At 44.0% G+C, this 20000-nt stretch overlaps 2 protein-coding genes across 2 annotated transcripts in view; both read left to right on the forward strand.

Annotated features, from left to right (window-relative positions):
* The window catches only part of pygmb (phosphorylase, glycogen, muscle b), a 16228-nt gene extending 12128 nt beyond the window's left edge, over nt 1-4100 (forward strand). Inside the window, exons 14-20 of the mRNA XM_080859960.1 lie at nt 1-142; nt 433-491; nt 680-821; nt 1312-1519; nt 2563-2697; nt 3642-3708; nt 3953-4100. The exon at nt 1-142 is cut by the window's left edge and continues 6 nt beyond it. Coding sequence (XP_080716086.1) covers nt 1-142; nt 433-491; nt 680-821; nt 1312-1519; nt 2563-2697; nt 3642-3708; nt 3953-4096 — 897 coding nt within the window. The 3' untranslated portion in view covers nt 4097-4100. The remainder of the gene's footprint in view (nt 143-432; nt 492-679; nt 822-1311; nt 1520-2562; nt 2698-3641; nt 3709-3952) is intronic.
* Nucleotides 4101-7459: 3359 nt separating this feature from the next.
* Nucleotides 7460-20000, forward strand: part of clcn5b (chloride channel, voltage-sensitive 5b) — a 44335-nt gene continuing 31794 nt past the window's right edge. Inside the window, 2 exon segments of the mRNA XM_080859961.1 lie at nt 7460-7759; nt 8568-8705. Coding sequence (XP_080716087.1) covers nt 8573-8705 — 133 coding nt within the window. The 5' untranslated portion in view covers nt 7460-7759; nt 8568-8572.

Below are 20000 nucleotides of genomic sequence, written 5' to 3' on the forward strand. Positions count from 1 at the left end.
AAGATGAAGTTCGCTGTCCACCTTGAGGAGCACTACAAGGTGAAGATCAACCCCAACTCCATGTTTGATCTGCACGTGAAGAGGATCCACGAGTACAAGAGGCAGCTGCTTAACTGCCTGCACATCATCGTCCTCTACAACCGTCAGTGTCACTCCTACACACACACACTTCTCTCTCCCTCTCTCTATTACACACACACCTCTACAACCGTCAGTGTCACTCCTATTCACTTCTATAACTCTCAACCTCTACAACCATCAGTGCCACTCCTATTCAGTGCTGTAATTCTCACACAGTACAGCCATTCGTGTCACTCCTGTTCTGTTGTGTTCAGTGCTAGCTGACTCTGGACAGAATCTGTTAAGGATCAAGAAATACAGTTTTTATTCATGCCAGTTTGAAAAAGCTGACTCACTTTCCTTTTTAATCAGGCATTAAGAAGGAGCCCAACAAGGTCTGGACCCCAAGGACAGTCATGATTGGAGGAAAGGTAAACAATTTAGTTAGCTTAACACTTTAGCCACACCAGTTTAAAAGTTGTATGTACTTTTTTCCCTTCTCATTTTTGGGACACTGATCCATTTCTTCAGTTGTGTTTTTTTACCTAATAGACTTAAGACTTACAACTCATGGATTCTGTCTCTCTCTCTCTCTCTCTCCCCCCCCCCCCCCTTTTAGGCTGCACCAGGTTATCACACCGCCAAGAAAATAATTCGCCTCATCACCGCCATTGGTGAGGTGGTCAACCACGACCCTGTGATTGGCGACCGCCTCAAGGTCATTTTCCTGGAGAACTACCGCGTCACTTTGGCTGAGAAAGGTACAAAGAGATGCAACACAGAGTGTGTGTGTGTGTGTGTATATCCACAACTCCATATTTCACTGGAACATTTCCAGCTGTTCATCCCTGCCATTCAAACACTGAATTTTATCCTCATCTTCTTTCTCTTTCTCTCTCTCTCACAAACACATACATATCTCTCTCTCACACTCACACCTATATCCTCTCTCTCTCTCTCTCCCTCTCTAAATCTGACACACACATATCTCTCTACCTCTCACACACACCTATATACAGTGGTGTAGTCCTGGGTATACGCAGGTATACGGAGTATACCCACTTATTTTTCAGTCAGCATTGCGTATACCCACTTCTCAAAACAGGGCGTTTATCCTGTGCTGTATGGGCTGCTTAAACAAATTAAAAGTATACCCACTTCTCCAGGGACCATTACACCACTGCCTATATACTGTACTTTCTCTCTCTCTCTCTCCCCACCAATCCGTCTATTTCTCGTCCTCTCCCTCAGCCATCCCTGCCGCGGACCTGTCGGAGCAGATCTCCACCGCGGGCACGGAGGCGTCGGGCACAGGCAACATGAAGTTCATGCTGAACGGCGCCCTCACCATCGGCACCATGGACGGAGCCAACGTGGAGATGGCCGAGGAGGCGGGCGAGGAGAACCTCTTCATCTTTGGCATGAGGGTGGAGGATGTGGAGGCCATGGATAAGAAGGGGTGAGCTGGGAGTTGTAGTTTTTTTGTAGTTGTTTTGTTGTAGTTGTTTGTATTTCTCTTTTTCATAGTGCAGGGGTGAGATGGGAGTTGTAGTTGTAGTGTATAATTGACAGATTTTGACAGATCTTTTCTTTATAGTGCAGTGGTTAGATGGGATATGTAGTTTATTACACTACAGTGGTGAGATGGGAGAGTGTTTATAGTTGAGTGTTTAGTATAGGGGTAAGCTTAGTAATGTAGTTTTAGCCACAGCAGAGGTCAAATGGATGTGTAATGCTCATCACAGTACTGGGTTGTGCGTTCATCACTAAGTTCCCCATCCTTAAGGCCGAAATATACTTCTACAACTACAACCCTGTTACTCAGTGGTCTCGCAGCTGCCCCGACGGACTCATTTTCATTTATGGTTCTCCGACGGTTTTGGGTGTTGCAAAGCAATTTGAAAAAAAAAGATGGCGAACCAAACTCTGTAGGTGGTTGTATTTGTACATAAAAGTTGTTTGCTTGACTTTTTGGTTACATTTTTTTTAAGTTACCGAGATATAGACACTGTGCAATGTAAAAACCCCGTTATTGTAACTGAAAAATACGTCTGAGAGGATTTGCGGTGTGTCTGAGCCAGCTATCTAATGTTCGCATACAACTATCCACAAGGTTAACAGTTGCAGGTCACGGAGAGGGTTTGCCACGACAGAGAGGGCTCTCCGTGTCTCTGTAAACGGAAAACCATAAATTGGGCTTTAATTGGAAGGTTATTTGTTCGATCCTGGCTCCTCCTCACCAGGTGTCAATGTGTCCTTGAGCAAGACACTGAACCCACAAACGCTCCTGATGTGCAGGTTGGCACCTTAGATAGTAGCCTCTGCCATCGGTGTGTAAATGGGTAGATGCCACCTTAGATAGTAGCCTCTGCCGTGGGTGAGTGAATGGGTAGATGTCTAAGGAAATAACAAGTAAAGCGCTTTGAGTGCTCCATGAGTAGAAACGCACCACAGTATATAAATGCAGTCCATTTACCATGTACCCTTTTTCTCACCGTCCAGATATAATGCAAGTGAGTACTACAACCGCCTCCCTGAGCTGAAACAGGCTATGGATCAGATAGCCGGGGGCCACTTCTGCCCCGGTGAACCCGATCTCTTCAGTGACCTGGTCAACATGCTCATGAACTACGACAGGTAGGATCGGGATCTGCCTTTTTAAACAATCTATTATATCACTGTACCTACATCAAACGACCTTTAATATCTCACTGTGTAATTATGCAGTATCTACATCAAACAACCTTTAATATCTCACTGTGTAATTATGCAGTATCTACATCAAACAATCTATAATATCTTACTGTGTAATTATGCAGTATCTACATCAAACAACCTTTAATATCTCACTGTGTAATTATGCAGTATCTACATCAAACAACCTTTAATATCTCACTGTGTAATTATGCAGTATCTACATCAAACGATCTATAATATCTTACTGTGTAATTATGCAGTATCTACATCAAACGACCTTTAATATCTCACTGTGTAATTATGCAGTATCTACATCAAACGATCTATAATATCTCACTGTGTAATTATGCAGTATCTACATCAAACAACCTTTAATATCTCACTGTGTAATTATGCAGTATCTACATCAAACGACCTTTAATATCTCACTGTGTAATTATGCAGTATCTACATCAAACGATCTAGGGTTAGCTTTCTTATACGGTGCATCCCCCTGTGAATACCTCACTGTCTAATAACACACACACCAACCCTATCCACTTTAAACCTGCACAGTGCTTAAAGATTCTAAAGACTCTTCAGAATTATCCCTTCGGCTTCCCTGAGGCGACTGCCTTGTCCACCTACACAGACTCTACTCATACTCCACAGACTCTACTCATACTCCACAGACTCTACACAGACTCTACACAGACTCCACAGACTCTACACAGACTCTACACAGACTCTACACATACTCCACAGACTCTACACAGACTCTACTCATACTCCACAGACTCTACACAGACTCTACTCAGACTCTACTCATACTCCACAGACTCTACACAGACTCTCATGTTGTCCTCTACTGATTTAGTCTCCTATTTGTTGTATATTTATTTAAGGTTTAAGGTCTTTGCTGACTTCGAAGATTACATCAAATGCCAGGACAAAGTTAGTGCTTTGTATAAGGTAAGTTCTTTTTAGGGATTATATTTTCTTAATATTAGATTGTATTTTATAGGGTAAAACTCTACTGTTATCCTATTAGCTACTAGGACATCTGACAAAATAACAGCAAAACAGTCACACAAACTATTAAGTAATTGTAGTAAACGTGTTGTGTATGTAGACATCACCTTCACTAGGAATAACAAAATCACCAGTAGCTGGTTATTGAATGCTTCTCGCTTTTTTTTAACTTTCTCCTGATCAGAACACTAAAGAGTGGACCAAGAAAGTGGTGCTCAACATCGCCGGCTGCGGCAAGTTCTCCAGCGACCGCACCATCGCCCAATACGCTCGTGAGATCTGGGGGGTGGAGCCTAACATGGAGAAGATCCCTGCCCCCGATGACTAAATTCATGCCCCCCCCCCCCCCCCCCCCCCCCCCCGCCCCCGCCCCCCCACTTAACTCACCTCACCCCACCCAAATGAACCTCCTACCACTCATGAAAGGGCATAGAGTTAGCGTTAGCATTACAACCTGTGCCTGAAAAAAGCTTTCCACTCATAGTTATTGTCCTCTCCATGACGACGCATTTATCTATGTATAACAGTTTCTTTGGCGTAGTTGATGATGAGTGAATGTAGCAAAATCCCAACTGTTTTCCTGTAGCTGGTTTACAAGCATAGCAAACTTCACTCGTAACACATTTTCACGATCTTTTAACCTGAAACCCTAGTAGGAGTAGGTGTGATTATTCAACGTCAATACTGTTCAGCGCATTAGATGTGGGCAAGCGTGTGAGTGTGAGTGTCCACTAGTGCAAACCTGTTTGACCAGTTTTCCTCGATGACCAGTTTCGATAACCTTGTCCGATCACCAGCAACTTTCCTCTGTAATTTAGCACTGGTCAGATTCTTGACCAAAAGTTCACCGGGATAACTCGATCATAATTAAGATGGGATCAAGCATGACTGTCTTCCTTATCAGACAACTGTGAGTCACACAGTAGCCTTTTACAGTAGTTGGCATGACATACGTATACACTGTGATGTTACCTAAAGACAAGCAGACACTATGTAACGAGAGAGAGAGTTCCGGAAGGTTGACTTCTGCTTTATCATCCGTTACATTCTATCTCAAGCTAATTTTTCTGGTTGTGATTAAAGTTTAGCTCATACACTTCAGACCCAGCAAGGTTGAAATCCTGAAACCTTTCTCGTGACCTTGTGACATCATGTGGGTGTGGTTTTGGTGGCTGTAGAGTGTTTACCATATTATTTGTTTGGTTGTTTGCTTGTGCCGTGTTGGTTACAGGGGCTGCAGCATTCAGTCCCCTCGGTAAACAAAATGACTCATCCTCCTGCCTCTGTCGATGGTGCCTCTGTTGTTGGCTAGTCTGTTACTTCTCACTGATGACGTCGGCTGTTGTATCGCCGTTCCTGAAGTAGTCGTCCGCTTTGTGGAAACTCTCGTTCTCTCACAGCAAAGTCCTCTGACACTGCCTTCTCCTACACCCTCTCTGCCTCACGACCTCTCTCAAGACTACTGCCTTAACTGAGTTCAATGTGTGTGTGTGTGTGTGTGTGTGTGTGTGTGTGTGTGTGTGTGTGTGTGTGTGTGTGTGTGTGTGTGTGTGTGTGTGTGTGTGTGTGTATGTGATCACTCCAGCCCATAAGTTCCCTTTGCTCCCAGTGTATGCCTGCAGGGAGAAAAAACTAAGCTTTGCTTGATGTAACAAAATGAATCAAAAAGCATGATTGTGCCACAGAACTACTGGTTGCTTGTTTTGTGTCTGTAAGATTAAAGCAAAACTGACGAATCTGAATTCGATTTAGTGGACGTATTGGCCTGCACATGGAAGGGTCCAGTCAAATAGAGTGACTTATGATTGTACCAGGGTTTGGGATTGCACTAAAGGGCCCTTGAGTGACTTAAGTCCTTTAAAGTAACCATAGGTACAATGCACTTTCTGTCAGTAAAGGTTTTGTGGGAAGTACAGTAATTAATAACTAATTAACAAATGAATAAATCAACTAGGCATTAGGTTTTGTTCCCAAGACTACTTCAAATAAAGTGTATCTTGGTGTTTGCCCTGTTTTCCTTCCAATGTCAGAATGTCATTGTCCCCACCGTTACTGCTGAAGCCAGTCTTAGCATATAGCACATTATCCTACTGATACCTTTAAGATGAGCAACAAAAACAAATAAAAGAGATGAAGTCTACTGAAAACACATTTCTAATGCCTGATTTGTGTGTGTCTCAGTTGTGATTGCTCTCTGTGAAATGTATGGAAAAATACTATGGCTTGTGTACGTGATGCCAGTATTTTGGGGGTGACAAAAAAATGTTAGTCTTGGGATATCAAAGCATAACTGTGGCAATTAGTTCGCACTTATTCACAACTTCCACACCATTCCAGACTGAGACTCCATCTTTCACACCACTGACAATGACTGATGTATCATTCCCATGCTGTGTTAGCCATATTAGACAGTTCCAGGAGTATCCTCAGACTATGAGGTAGTAAAAGTGTAAAATCTGCCTCCATACCTTCCTTTCCAGCAGGGGTGGTACCCAGGGGCGGAGATCCCATTTCATTGCAGGGGGGGACAATACATGGGAACATTTCAGAGAGTAATTCCGGGGGGGGGACATGAAAAAAATTGCTGTCACGAGAGCTAGCATAACTTAGCTGCTAAATACCGAATTCTCTAATAACAGTGACAAAACAGAAATTCGACGTCAGTTTTAAATTCTCTAAACGGCAATACATGTCCTAACAACCAACATCTACTCACAGACAAATAATGATGAAAGTTCAAACGCATACCAAGGCTCTTCAAGGAGGAATTCAGCTGCATGCAAATTAACGTCTTCTGTAGTGCCCTGCGCAGCAGTGACTGTGGAGTCCATGAGCCGTCCATTGAGTTAAAACTAATAAAATCAGATCAAGTTCCCGCGATAATCTCCAAGAAGTCAAATGTGTAACAATGAGGTCCAACCAATATATATAGCACTTGTTGTCTCAAAACATCTCACTTATGGTGAGATAAACTCACTTTCATTAATACAGCCTACTGATTTTTGCTTAGCCTCCTACCTTGATTTAATTCTTTTTATTCAGACTTTACATAACTTTCATGACCAAAAATATAAATTGGCCAGCGATTTAATTCGTTTTTTTGTTCATAAATCAATGTAGGATGGTTGCAAAGCCTCATGGGAAATGCCTTTATCCAGTGATAGTAGGGAAATGACTGACCGGCTGTCAGAGAGAGAGAGAGAGAGAGAGAGGAGGTGAGAGAGAGCAGGTGAAGCGGACCTGATGGAAACAATGAATGTAGACATATTCTCGAATGTTTTATTGTTTTATTTGTTTAAATTTCGAAATTGTAGAATCAATAGCACACTGGGTTAAACGTAGAATACCACGCCAGCGACCCGGGTTCGCATCTCAACTCTGGTGACCTGACAATGTAAAAAACATTTTTTTTTTTTTTTTCAATTTTGTTGGGGGGGACAACGTTATGCGAGGGGGGGACGTGTCCCCCCCGTCCCCCCCGGGATCTCCGCCCCTGGCACTGGTACCTAGAAACAGACTCTTCTCAGACATCAGAGAAGACTTTCGCTGCGCAGAATATGAATTTCTGCGCTCTTCCTCACCACTAGACGGCAGTGTGGAGCCTACCTCGGAGCTGGCGCCAGTATCTGCAGTGCTCCTACTGTAGAAGGGACCACATATGTGTCGCTAGCATTTTCCAGAAGAGGGATTTATGGCGCTTGGGACCCAACCAACTCAGTTTGTTTATTTTACATGAATGATAATGTCATCGGTGGCGCGGGGGTCTGGACGTAAGAAGGCTTCCTGAGAAACTGGCTGACGTGTTCTCGTACTCGAAATGACGCATGTTTTTCGTCTCAGTTAGCATAATAACCGGAATATAAATTATATTTTTTCTTCGCGGTGCTCCAGCTAGCGTAGCTAGCTAGCAGGCTAGCTTACAGCATTTTAAACCCTTGTCACAAGACAGGCCAGGCTACTAATTCAAGTATTAGTAGACATCACCGATAAGGTATGGGTGTATACTATTCGTGTAACTTGGTTTGAATCATAAGCATTTAAGCTACCTAGTTTGCCGACTGTGAAGTATTTCAGAAAGGGTCGCTTTTGTTCGCTGTAGAAGAAGTTGGTTTAACTGTAGCTAATTGACCCAGATAAAGTTTTGGTTGTAGGATAGCTTTGCCTTTCAATTTTAATTGTTTATCCATGCAGAGCCACTTGCTTGGCAAGTAAACAGAGGGTATTGGGCTACTGTAGTAGCATAGCCACCTAGATAATGACATCAACTGTCAAAAGTCATAGAGGGGTTTATCAAAATGACAACTTGTTTGTAATCGTATGTTCCCGACATCGATTTGCCATTGGCTGTTTGGCGGTAGGTAGGCTAAAAATGACCCCATTGGGCAAATTAATAGTCGATTGTGCTTTTGTGTTTTTCTTATTGGCTCGTATAGCTTTGTCATCTGTAGGTTAGTGGGTTGTGGAGTTGAAATGAGGATGCTTGGCCAGACAGTTGTAGGAAGCGGCGACATCGGCTAGTAACTAGTTCATACTTTGAAATGTTGCATACCCTAGTCTCATTCAGAAAATACAACGATGTTTACCGCAGAGGTGAGATCCATTGTTGGACGGGTTTAAAGTTTGCAGGTCTCCAGAAAGTCAATGTTTTGGGTCACTGGGGCAGTTTACAGCAGGGCTGTTTGGTATTTGTGTATTGCAACAGTATAGTTTGGAAACGTGCCCATTTGTATTGAACCAGTGGTCAAAGGTCCACTTTATATGTAGAGCACATCTGACGACGTGTTTGTGTTTTCCCATAGAGGATATGGAAAACTCGGGGTTTTGCAACGACAACTACAACAGCGGGAATAGTGACGATGACATGGTGGATATTAGCGGTGCTACCTTGGATTTCTCTGATGACGTGCCCCAGATCGAGGGTGACCACTTCGGCCCAGGTAAGACAGCTAAAACTCCACAACACGGCCCTTAACTGTGACGAGTTATTCTGTATTCTGTCATTCTCAAACAGAACAGGGTTATCAAGATGCTTTAAAAAAATCTAGGTAAGGACATTCTTCCCTGAAGGCAAATTAATGAAATGTGATTCCATCGCGTCAGAGGGTCACGAGTAGACCTAGCTCCTGACTGCTTTTTGACACATTGGTCTCTAACACTACCACTACAACGGCCGAATGTCTGTCCGTTATACATTTCAGTTTAATGTCCTCGCGTTGGCTTGACTATACTAATGTTATGAAAGAAGAAATCTAACAGCCTTATCCCCAGTCAAGGGCAATTTAGGTACCCAAGGAGGGACACGAGCTGTCAGGGTAGCTGATTAGGGTGACAAAATGCAAACATAACAAGTGTGTGACTAGTGGCAAGGTTGTGTGAGACAATGTGGGTCATGTTCCCAATGCCAAGAGGTGACCTAAAACTTTGATATAATATCCATTTAACTCGATCCTTTCGGCTATACTTTGAACTCTAGTTGATTCAACAGCCCACCAGGTAGGCCAAGAAAGATATAGGCTATAGCTTTTGCTACATGAACGATATGAAGAAGAGTTTGTCATCCAAAGGCACATTCATTTTGCAAGGTAACATGTCTTTATTGATGGGCAGCCAACATGCAACTAGTAATGTAATCTCAGTCCAGTGTCTAAGTGTGTGGGATGCAGGACACAAGGGTCTAAATGCTGTGCAGTACAACGCAAAGCAGGACGCCTGGTCACCCTGTACCTGATGTGTCCAGTCCAGCCTTAAGCTGTATGCTTGTTTGTACTTTAAAACACTAAAGTAGTTTTTATGACTGGTATTTCAATGAGGTTTTTAACAGCCACTGTAAAACTTGATGAACGTAGAGTTGGATTCATTCACTACAGCCACACTGGTCTTTACATGGATGCGAGAATGTCAGATGTGTGTTTGTGTGTGTGTGTGTGTGTGTGTGTGTGTGTGTGTGTGTGTGTGTGTGTGTGTGTGTGTGTCTGCCTGTGTGTGTGTGTGTGTGTGTGTGTGTGTGTGCGCGTGTGTGTGTGCGTGTGTGTGTGTGTGTGTGTGTGTGTGTGTGTGTGTGTGCGTGTGTGCTCCTTCCCCTACATTGATGCCATTTTGAAGTTCCACTTCTCTTTTTCTGTCACCCCTTCCCACTTTTAAGGTTTCTCAAAAAGTCATTACATGGGATGTGTGTTTCTGGAATAGAGGGTTGGGTCTTCCACATTTGGTTTGACATCAACAAAATCTCGTAATTGTAAAAAAAAAAAAAAAAAAGGAGTTTGTGTGTTTGTGTGTTTGTGTGTGTGTGTGTGTGTGTGTGTGTGTGTGTGTGTCTGTGTATAAGGGTGGGGGTAGGTGATGTGTGTGTGTGTGTGTGTGTGTGTGTGTGTGTGTGTGTGTGTGTGTGTGTACGGGTGTGGCAGGTGGTGTGTGTTTGTGTGTGTGTGTGTGTATTCGGGTGTGGTAGGTGGTGGGTGCTATGGGCCCTCTGCTGCACCCTTTATCTTCTTTATCTCATCCATGCATTCTTGGTACTTCTCCACCCACACCCTAAAGAACCTTTGCATCACCCAGACCTATGCGTTCTGCTCACTCAGCTCCACTTGTTTAAGCACCGCGAGACAAAGACAGCCATGAAGAGACGTGTCGGTTCAGTAGATCCAGTAGACCCAGAATTCTCAGTCGACATTGCAACCCAGACCCAGCAACGGTTTAATCCTGTGTGTGTGTGTGTGTGTGTGTGTCAGATTATGTGTGTGTGTGTCTGTCTCTGTCAGATTCTGTGTGTTTGCCTCTCTCTCTCTTGTCAGATTGTGTGTGTGTGTGTGTGTGTGTGTGTGTGTGTGTGTGTGTGTCTCTCTCTCTCTGTCAGATTCTGTGTGTGTGTGTGTGCGTGAGTCTCTCTCTCTGTGCCAGATTCTGTGTGTGTGTAGCAGCCGGGGGGTGTGCCCTTGTGGTTGCTGTGGCTTGAGCGTGCTCTGTAGTGCAGACGCAAGCTTCTGCTACTGCCACTGCATCAGTCTGTGGTATTACTAGGCTGCATGACTACCAACCTGGGCTACTGCAGAGAACGGGGGGGGGGGGGGTGTAGTATAAAGAGAGAGATAGAGAAAGAACGAGAGAGAGGGAGAGAGAGAGAAAGACAGAAGGAAAGAGACAAAGATAGGGAGTAAAGGCCCATTCCCCAGTATAAAGAGAGAGGGAGAGAGAGGGAGAGAGAGAAAGAACGAGAGAGAGGGAGAGAGAGAGAAAGACAGAGAGAAAGAGACAAAGATAGGGAGTAAAGGCCCATTCCCCACTGGCAACGATAACAAGAACAATAACTGAATAACGATAACTTAGTTTTAAATACCGCTCCAGCTCATAACAATGGCAACGTCCACAACGCACACTATAACAATAACCACTCACAGAATGATATTGTAGGGAATCACTTTCACAGCAATTGTGTAAACGATAAGAACATTAACAGCCAATCAGAATCCATCAAACTTTAAAGGCGCATATTAAAACTTGAATTTTTTCCTTATCATCGGTCAGTGTGGGTCATATTGTTCTAGTTACAGTTGTCATAGTGATGGTTGGCTTCTAAAATTCCACATTATAATGGATGAATCCAGATATTCTTCAGAACATGAATTCTAAACGCACGGTTCCTGTGACGTTACCTCCTGAAGTGTTAAGAGAAGTGAGTTGGAAAGATGGAGGGAGTGTAACCAAAGTGAAAAGGAAGAGAGAGGATCTGATTGTGCAGGACAGTGAAATTGAGAGGTTGGAAAGGAAGAGAGCGAGAGAGTGATGAGAAGAAAGTGTGGTTGACTGTCAGACAGACGGTGAAAATGGCGGGAAGATAGACTGCAAGAAGTCTGTGGAACCAGCTCCCAGCATGAAGGAAAGACACTACAGGCAACCCACACAGGCAGAAAGAGACACATGGACACATGGATACACAGTCTCTCTCTGTCTACCACTCTTTCTCTCTCTTTCTCTTTCTCGCGTTTTATCTCTTCTCTCTATCTCCTTCCTCTTCTCTCTCTCCCTCCCTGCTCCCATCTTTCTGTTGCTCCCATGTCCTTTCGCTCTCTCTCTCTCTCTCTCTCTTCTATCTCTCTCTCTCTCTCTCTCTTTCCGTCTTTCTCTCTTTCTCTCTCCCTGATAAATTAATATCACAGTTTTCTTTGGAATGCTGAAGCCAGTCCCATTTGAGCGTGATTCAAATCAGGTCTAGTTCCCGACCATGTCCTGCCTGTCAGCCTACGTGTGATTGGATTAGACCCGGCCAGGCCGGCCCGGAGTCATGGAGCCAGAGGTCAGTCGGAGCCTGTTATCTGCCTGGTCATGAGGCCAGTGTGTGTGTGTGAGTGTGTGTGTGTGTGTGTGTGTGTGTGTCTCTGTGTGTGTGTGTCTGTGTGTGTGTGTGTGTGTGTGTGTGTGTGTGTGTGTGTGTGTGTGTCTCTGTGTGTGTGTGTCTCTGTGTGTGTGTGTGTGTGTGTGTGTGTGTGTGTGTGTGTGTGTCTCTGTGTGTGTGTGTCTCTGTGTGTGTGTGTCTCTGTGTGTGTGTGTGTGTGTGTGTGTGTGTGTGTGTGCGTGTGTGTGTGTGTGTGTGTGTGTGTGTGTGTGTCTCTGTGTGTGTGTGTCTCTGTGTGTGTGTGTGTGTGTGTGTGTGTGTGTGTGTGTGTGTGTCTCTGTGTGTGTGTCTCTGTGTGTGTGTGTCTGTGTGTCCGTCCACCGGGCCCAGTGCAGGGCCACATATGAGAGCATGCAGCCATTTGGAGCCTTTGCAGTCCTCCGTAACACTTTTTGTTAAATCCAGAATTTTTTTCTGAACTGTTCTCTAGATCTCTGTTCTGTGTGTGCACTCTAAAATCAAAACACGTGTTTGTACACTGAGCCTTAAGGGCTGGCTATTGGCTAGCAAGCTAAATTATGTCATACTCCCCACCACAAGCAGATTAGGGGGCAGTGTATTCAAACGTTTGCACACACCCCTTTCTGTAGAAATATGCTTCTTGCTTTGCCGGAGTCTGTAGAGTGATTCTGTGCGCAATGAGTAAATCAGATTGGTGTACTGGAGTCATTGATTGAGTTTGACAAAGTTGAGTGTCTGTCCAGTAGTACAGATTTACCATGTGTAAAAGTTACTTTCGTTGTGTAAAAGTGCGCCACACTTATAAAAAAAGGTATAGGTGAATGGATATTTTTTGCCCATTGACTATTTACTCTTGTATAGTCTCGTCTGTGTAGGGCTGTCAAAATTGCTCAAAAATGACGTTTGAATATTCCCTTTAAAAAAACACATATATTTGAACATTCGAATATCTGGTTGCGTATTAGGCACGTCAATAACAGGACAAATTAATACAACAAGCCATAAATACTTGTATAGGTCATTTATTTAAGTTTAAACATATTTAACACCATATTACCTCCACAAAAATAAGTATATTAACTAATGGCGAAGACCGCAGACCTTGGCCTCTTGCTCGCAGACACGCACTCTTTCTTTCTCTCTCCCGCATCGTCGCGCTTGCTGCATATAGCGGTTTAAATGAATGACAAAAATAAACAAATGCTGAGTGCTGATCAAGAGTTTTGTGCAAGCAATTTAAGGTTGCGATTCTTGTCCCAAATATGTCAGGCTTCATTCAGTGATTAAAAACAAATATTATTAACATTAATTGAAGTTTTACAGTATAGAACTGACATTGAACGCGGTGTGTGTGTGTGTGTGTGTGTGTGTGTGTGTGTGTGTGTGTGTGTGTGTGTGTGTGTGTGTGTGTGTGTGTGTGTGTGTGTGTGTGTGTGTGTGTGTGTGTGTGTGTGTGTGTGTGTGTGTGTGTTGTCTTGCTCAATCCCATGGAGTCTGCATTGCTAGCAACTGTTCTGTTCCCCGTGCCTGAGTCACCCCCTGTTGCGACACACTTTCCTGGAACTGCTGACCTCTGTCTTGAACCAAAAAAAAGTCTGATTCAGTGTGTGTGTTGTTTGTTGTTGTGTGTTGTGTGTGTGTGTGTGTGTCTGTCTGTGTGCTTGTGATGTTTTTTGATATGCCTCTACCAACCCCACCTGCAGTCTTTTCCAGTGAATTGACCAGACACTGTACAGTAGTACCCATCTTTCAGAACTAGTGAGGCCAGGTGTGTGGTTATGGCCTGGGTCTGGTGTGGTCACACACACACACACACACACACACACTCACACTCACACTCACTTCCACAAACTCTCACACTCACTCTCACACACTCCCACACACTCACACACCCACTCACACTCACACTCACACACACACACACACACACACACACACACACTCATTCCACAAACTCTCACACACACTTACACACTCACACACTCACACACTCGCTCGCTCACTCACTCACTCACTCACTCACTCACACACACACACACACACACACACACACACACACACACACACACACACACACACACACACACACACACACACACACACACACACACACACACACACTCTCACACACACACACACACTCACTCACTCACACAAACTCTCACACACAAACACACACACACACACTCACTCACACAAACTCTCACACACAAACACACACACACACACTCACTCACACACACTCTCTCACACTCTAACACACACACACACCCACTCACTCACACACACTCTCTCACACACACTCACACAAATTAGACAGAGAGAGAGAGTGAGAGAGTTAGAGAGTGAGAGTGTTCCTCAGAGTGGTTTCCTTTTGATTCTGTTTTCCCTCATTAGCCGATGTGAATATCTGTCCTCAGCAGCATTGCATCAGTGTTTCCATGGAGCCTCTACACAGTTCACCTCATTCAGCCTCTCAGCTGTGTTGTCCCGTTTCAAAGCAACGCTTCTATAGAAGTTGGAGTCTTGAGTAATGTGAATAGGAAGGAACACAGAGAACAGAGACGTCGTCGTCAAGATTCCACAGATTTTCTACAGAGTAGACTTTTCACTACAGTTGCCCCTAGTGGCAAAGGGTGGCAGTTTGCTTTTTTCAACCCTGCTGCTCAACCGAAGTTTGATATCAGCTGTCATGATGATTATGTCATAATGCTTGTGTCATAATGCTTATGTGTCATAATGCTTAATGCTTATGTCAAGATGCTTCTGCTTATCTAACTCCGTTAAGTATATTAGTTATAATTCTGGAATTTGACAGACAGCTTTTAGACAGCATGTCCAAATCGACTTACAAATTCATTAAATGAATTAAAAGTAAACAAAAATGGAATATTTACAACATCAACAACAACAACAACAACAAAAAAAACACTACAGGTATACCACAACAAAATGCACATAACAACATTAAATACCAGTTCATAGTAAAAACATTTTTTTAGAATTAATATTTTGTATTATTATATATTGCCGTCACCATTCACAGCTGTGCATGTACTCCTGACTTCAGGTCAGTGACACCCATCCGTTCAGTAGTCCTTGATGTAAGCACAGGAAGTGAGCTCGTCTGATACCGAGATCAGATGTCAGGTTCCCATGGTTACGGTCACACATGGGAGACCTTGCCAAATTGGAGGTCTTTTCCCAGGAAACCCCGCCAAACACTCACTCACACACTCAAACGCACACTCACTCACACACACACTCAAACACACACACGCACTCACTCACACACACTCACTCACTCACACACTCTCATGCTCTAATTCACACACTCACACACTCACACACTCACACACTCACACACTCACACACTCACACACTCACTCACACACTCACTCACTCACACACTCACACACTCACACACTCACACACTCACTCACTCACTCACACACTCTCACACACACACACACACACACACACACACACACACACACACACACACACACACACACACACACAGACACACACACAGAGGCACGCACACACACACTCTCATGTACGTGCTGTACATGCTGAGTTGCACACACTCTTCCAGGAACACACAGGCACAGGATGACCTTGCCAAGGGTGTTTTGAGTGGCACTCCCATGCCAAGGCTTGTCCCAGAAACAGCCAGGAAGCTCCTGACTCTGGCGCTACCACCTTCAGCAATACCACACACCAAGAATATCCATGCTCATGCATAGTTTGTTTGAGGCAGTAATGCTGCCCCCCCCCCCCCCCCCTCTCTTTCTCTGTTTCTTTTCTCTGTCTCCCGTGTCGTGCTACCACCTTTAGCAATACCAAACCAAGAATATCTTATCTTAAGCATAGTTTGCCTGAGGCACTGATACTGCACCCCCCCCCCCCCCCTCCCTCTTTCTCTGCTACTTTTTCTCTGTCTCCCTTGTCTCGGTTTTAGTTGTTTATCACTGTGTGCTTCTGATATGTCAGTCTGGCTTCACACCGCACCGTCCTCTGGGCTGTGATTCACACATCTGCATTCAGGGAAGTGAAATAGAATCAGGCCAGTTGGCATGAAGGCTAAATGTGGAATCTCCCACCCCGTCTGCTCGGTGTGTGTGTGTGTGTGTGTGTGTGTGTGTGTGTGTGTGTGTGTGTGTGTGTGTGTGTGTGTGTGTGTGTGTGTGTGTGTGTGTGTGTGTGTGTGTGTGTGTGTGTGCGCGTGTGTGCGCTTGCGCGCTCGTGTGTGTGTGTGTGCGCGCTCGTGTGTGTGTGCGTCTGCTCGGGGACAGTGGCGATGTGCGGACGGCTTCTGCTCTCCTCCGTCCTCTTCTGCTTCCTCTTTTTGGCGACTCCTGTCGGATTAAACAACCGAATAAGTGCTGAGTTTTTTTGTGGTGCGTCACATTGCATTTTTGATGCGCTGCTCACGATGGTGTATGGGTATGCATGTGTCTCTCTGCTGGTCTTTCAGACGGTCACTCGGGGTGAGAGGCAGCCTCCGCACACCCAAGTGTTTCTGGGTTCAAAAGGTCTAAATGCATAATGGATTGGGGGGGGGCACTGTGGCGCAACCAGTAGCATTTGGGCTTGATGCCCATGGAGGACACGGGTTTGATTCTGGCCTGATGTCATTTCTCCTGTCCACTCCCCACCTCTTCTCCCTCTCGTTTCCTGTCCCACTCTTCACTACAACTATTGAATAAAGGCCAAAAAGCCCCCAAACAAAAAAAAATCCCAAAAATAGATGCATAATGGATGACTTAACTCTCAAACACTGTCATGCTGCGCCAAAAAAAACCAGTAGGAGCATTCCGGAAGCTTCCTCGTAAATATTTATGTGTGAATAAAAGTCCGGTGCCGTGGCTGGCGCGACCGCCCGTATGGTGTTTCACCGTACCGTACCTTTTCTCGTGTTTCTCATGTGTGTCACCTTTTCTCATACGTCCCCGGCGTTTTGTCCCACCTATAAACCTTTCAGAGAAAGCTTCCTGAAATGCTCCAACCGTCTGTTTGTTTTTTCGATCTGTATTTTGCGCAAGATGACATTGTTTGAGACTCAAGTCATCTGTTATGCATTCAGAGCTTCTGACCCTTGACACCAATAACACTTTGGTGTGTTGAGGCTGACTCTCACCTGACTATAAAAACCAGCACAGCAAAACACATTCTTGCATTCTTTAGCCCAGAGACCACTGATACCAGAAGTAAGACCAAAGGTAAAGGATGGAGATCATTTCTAAGCACTGTTAATGACTTAAGAATATATGAATCAAGTGCCTTCTATTAAAATATTCATTGTATGAATCATGTGCTTATGAAAGCAGGAACTTTTCTGGGTTTCTGTGGTGTGTGTGTGTAACTTAGATTATAAGGTGCCACTTAGTCTGCATACGGACAAGAGCATGTTTAGACCAGAGGCGATAAGGAGGGTCGAACTGTGCTTCTTCCAATATTGTGCAAAACTTCCATCCATGCCTCAGAAGTCAGAAATCCACCATGTGGTTATCCCTGCTGAACACTAAACTTCTGTATATAAACCTTGTGCGATGTGTTTATCCTTGCTTCACTTTCAGCCTTGTGCTTGGAGGTAGCCCGATTGCAATTGTAGTTTGACTTAGCCTATAAATATACTTATATGCAACTCCGGAGTCCTGAGGTAACACGGGTGAATTTTCACCTAACAGTAAACTTCTAAGAGTCGGATGGAACAGGGCTGTGAGTTGGGAGTTTTTGTTGACCGCAGTCACCCACAAAATCATTGATCATTGAATGATTGCATGCATGCTTATCCTCTGCTCGTTGCTTGCTTGCTTGCTTGTAGTCACTCATGCTTAACATCAGCTTGTAGTCGGACTCGTTTTGACTTTGTCTGGGAATATGGTGAATGATTGAACACAGTCTGCTTCACTGAGTCGGCAGCACCAGTCACTCTATGGACTGCTAACTTATTCAGCGTTATACTTGTGTCGATAGTCACTCTGTGGCCTGCTAACTTATTCAGCGTTATACTTGTGTCGATAGTCACTCTGTGGCCTGCTAACTTATTCAGCGTTATACTTGTGTCTGTAGTCACTCTGTGGCCTGCTAACTTATTCAGCGTTATACTTGTGTCTGTAGTCACTCTGTGGCCTGCTAACTTATTCAGCGTTATACTTGTGTCTATAGTCACTCTGTGGCCTGCTCCCCAGCTAATTTTCTCCCTTCTCTTTCTCTCTCTCCCCCCTCTCCTCTCTTCTCTTCTCTCTCTCTCTTCTCCTGCATGTAGCAGGTTTATTTTCTGTACATTTACATATCATTAAATAACACATTTAAATCACGTTATCACAAAGCATCATCATCATCATTATATTATGACTGTTCCAGGTCTATCAGTAGGCATAGGGATCTTGTTCTTGTCTTTGATCTTGTTTAACGAGCGTTTTATCACATGTCTTAACCTACTCACAGTCTCCCTCTGATGACCATCCTGTAGTTGTGACTCATTAGTTTTTTTATTATGATTTTATTTACATTTCCATCGGAACATGCAATCATTCGACACATTCTTTTTTAACATTGTTATTGATGATTCCTTGAGTTACATTTTCTCTATGATTATTTTTTTTTTTTTGGTATAGATGCTTCCCTTTGATATTCTAGAAATTATTTATCTCCTCGTTATTATATTCTAGTAATTATTTATCTTCTCGTTGTATGTTATTTAGTTAGCGGATCTATTTGCTTTTATTTGTTTGCCTTTTAATGATACCATACCCTGCGTCTTTCTCTTACTCAGTATAATGAACATTGCATGTTTATCTCCTAATAGTTTTAGGACTGTCACCATACAAACAAAAGAGTTCCTGTTGTTGATATTATTATGGTCTGTGGTTTTCCAGTTTCCCCAGATGCATAATTACTGGGCGTGTATTTCCTCAATAGTTCCTCACATGCTGCGCCATGAGCTGATTGAATGTGTTTGGCCTCTTTATGTGTGTTCATGTTAAGGCTGTTTGCAAAACAAACAAACAAACAAACACCTGTGACATTTGTAAATTGTGGTTATTTCCTCGTCCTGCTGGTTCCTCTTGATTGACCGCAGTGTTTGAATTGTGACTTGGTTTCCTCCTGCTGCTGTGCGTATCCTGATCAGGTGCATGCTCTACAGAAACACAGCATTTCACTCTCTTCATATAGTATAGTCTCTTACTCTCTTCTCTCTCTCTTCTCTTCTCTCTCTCCCCCCTTCTCCTCTCTTCTCTCTCTCTTCCCCCCTTCTCTCTTTTCTCTCTCTCTTCTCTTTCTCACCCCCTTTCTCTTCTCTTCTCTCTCTCTCCCCTCTCCTCTCTTCTCTTCTCTCTCTTCTCTCTCTTTGCTCTCTTCTCTTCTCTTCTCTCTCCTCCCTTCTCTCTCTCTTGTCTCTCTCTCCCCTTTCTCTTCTCTCATTCTCTCTCTCTATTCTCTTCTCTTTTCTTCTCTTATCTTCTGTCCTTCTCTTCTATCCCTCTCTTTCTCTCTCTTTCCTCTGTCGCTTATAATGATCTCAGCCGAAGCAATGTGATAGTGACCGTAGAAACTGAGGTTACCGGGCATCCCCTTATCCAAATGGTGAAGTGTTTGGTGCCAGTGTGTGTCTAGTGTGCTCTAGTGTGTTGACCTTGTGCTCTGGACGTCAGCAGCTAGGCCAGGCTATCCTCTATGCTGTGTTTTCTGTGTGTGTGTGTGTGTGTGTGTGAGTGAGTGTGTGTGTCTATCCTCTGTGCTGTGTTTTCTGTGTGTGTGTGTGTGTGTGTGTGTCTATTGTTTTCTCTATCTCAGGCCAGGATATCGGATAACACAGTGTAATGTTTGGGGTAGAGGGTATTGTTATCATCTCTGTGTGTCTCCCTAGGGA

The sequence above is a fragment of the Sprattus sprattus genome (assembly GCF_963457725.1).
Source record: "Sprattus sprattus genome assembly, chromosome: 21".
In the NCBI taxonomy this organism is placed as follows: domain Eukaryota; kingdom Metazoa; phylum Chordata; class Actinopteri; order Clupeiformes; family Clupeidae; genus Sprattus; species Sprattus sprattus.